Source organism: Hyposmocoma kahamanoa, unplaced genomic scaffold, assembly GCF_003589595.1.
Source record: "Hyposmocoma kahamanoa isolate Upper Pololo Valley unplaced genomic scaffold, ASM358959v1 99012, whole genome shotgun sequence".
NCBI lineage: Eukaryota > Metazoa > Arthropoda > Insecta > Lepidoptera > Cosmopterigidae > Hyposmocoma > Hyposmocoma kahamanoa.
The window spans coordinates 27,462-29,455 of NW_020655757.1; the positions used below are offsets into that span (position 1 = coordinate 27,462).

Here is a 1,994-nt window from a genome sequence, read left to right on the forward strand (position 1 = left end):
TCAGATGCACAGGCTGGTGTGGACAGGTAAGTCCGGAGTTGGACAGGAAAGTATGTATAAACAGGTAAGCTCGAATGCACAGGCTGGTGTGAACATGTAGGTTCAAAGATAGAAAGAGGAAGTTTCATGATACGAATAATCTAATAGTAGTCATATTTATGTAGGTGAACATACGGAATAAAAGGCATATCGTAATATAAAACATTTAATGTTTTATTTTAAATTTTACATAAAATGTGTATCTAAACATAAAAACTTTTCAATCAACAAATCAATGCAATTTAACATTGACGTAATAATAAACATAAATTTGCTCTGCCTTGCCTAATAACAAAATAAACTTAATTATGAACATCAATCAGTCTTCATTACAATAAAAAAAAATAAAAATAAAATAATTTTTTAATAAAATAATTTAAATAAAATAAAAAAATTTTTATTTCAGACCAAAGATCCATATTTTGTTACTATACAAACATAATTCTTATTATCTAATGTTAGTAATTCTTATGATCTAATCTAATATATGGTGCGTGTAGGAGCAGCCAGTATTTTACTACCGGGCTGTCCCACCGGTGCGCAACCGAGTTCAGGATGATGTTAGGGCTGGCGCTCACGCGCTGCAGCATGGAGTAGCATCGCTTCCGCATGATTGCATGAAAGCCATCCACTCCCGCCTCACAGAACATGCCGGAGGCGCTACACCGCCGCCCCAGCCCCATCAACACCCTGAACGCGTTATTATACTGCACCCTCAAAGCGCTATATGCCTTCCCCGTGTAACTGACCCACAGGCTGCAGGTGTAAAAAGTTTGACAGAATGCTTTAAAAAGCGTCGTCTTTACCTCCTTTGTACACCTTGCAAACCTGCGAGCCAACATATTGCAGCGGACTGAAAGCGCCCTGCGCTCCCTCTCCAGATCTAAGTTGTCACTTAGATTTTCAGAGACCCAGTGGAACATGTATTTTTTTTAATATTATAATTAAAAGAAATCGGTAGGGTTTTTATCAACCCAATGTTGTCATTCTTGTTTTAGATATCTACTTAAAAGCAATGTAAACTCCATCTACAACCTTAACTCCATCTGCAACTTCTATTTCAATTTAAAATTTTGTAAAAGAAAATGGGTATCTAAACATAAAAATCAAAACATTTTAACTGACATTTTAACAATTTTAGTTATACTAAATAATTAAACATAAATGGGCTCTGCCTTTGCCTAATAACAAAATAAAGTTAATTATGAACATCAATCAGTCTTCATTACAATGGAACATGTATTTTTATATTATAATTAAAATAAATCAGTGGCTACAACTAAAAGTCTCATGCCCGGTTTCTGAGGTGCTGTTAGATATCTCTTCATTAGTTATTAATTCGACAAACAGACAACCTTTTTAATTCTTTGTTTAAAAATGCTTTTAAAGGCATTTGCTTATGTAATTGAAGTTATGTCAGTAAAATCATTTTTAAACAAAGTTTAATGACACCTAAACATCAGATAAAGTTATGGAATAAATAAACAGCTGATACGGACCTCAGAAACCGGGTATTAATCATCAATTCAAACATAATTATAAGTATCTTAATCATTGGTATGCATTAACAACGTAAAAATATTTGAAACAATACATACTATTTTAAAAAATGAATTTTCTTCTCTCATTTCTTAGCCTTAGAGTAAATATTTTGGACGAATACGTTTATTTTTAGCCAGTCTTTATTCTTAAGTAAATCTACATGTTGTTCTTTTAGTTTCTCACATTCTTTTTTTTTAGGCGGTTGGTGATTTTTTATGTGAAATTTAAAGTATTTTGTAACTACGTCCTTTTGTTCCTTTGTCCAAGGTACCAACATCCTTTTTTTTCCTTTTCGTATTTTGTTTTCGTTGCCTAATTGAGACACGGGTTCATTAATAAGTTGTTGAGAATCATTTTGCATACCAAATGGTCTAGCCTGAGATAAGTCATTTAAATTACAATATGTTTGTACG

General features: G+C 32.8%; 1 protein-coding gene across 1 annotated transcript in view; it reads left to right on the forward strand.

Moving 5' to 3' along the window:
* LOC113238989 overlaps positions 1-896 on the forward strand; it is a 5,862-nt gene extending 4,966 nt beyond the window's left edge. The window contains exon 7 of the mRNA XM_026475859.1: positions 540-896. Coding sequence (XP_026331644.1) covers positions 540-896 — 357 coding nt within the window. The remainder of the gene's footprint in view (positions 1-539) is intronic.
* The last annotated feature ends 1,098 nt before the right edge of the window (positions 897-1,994 follow it).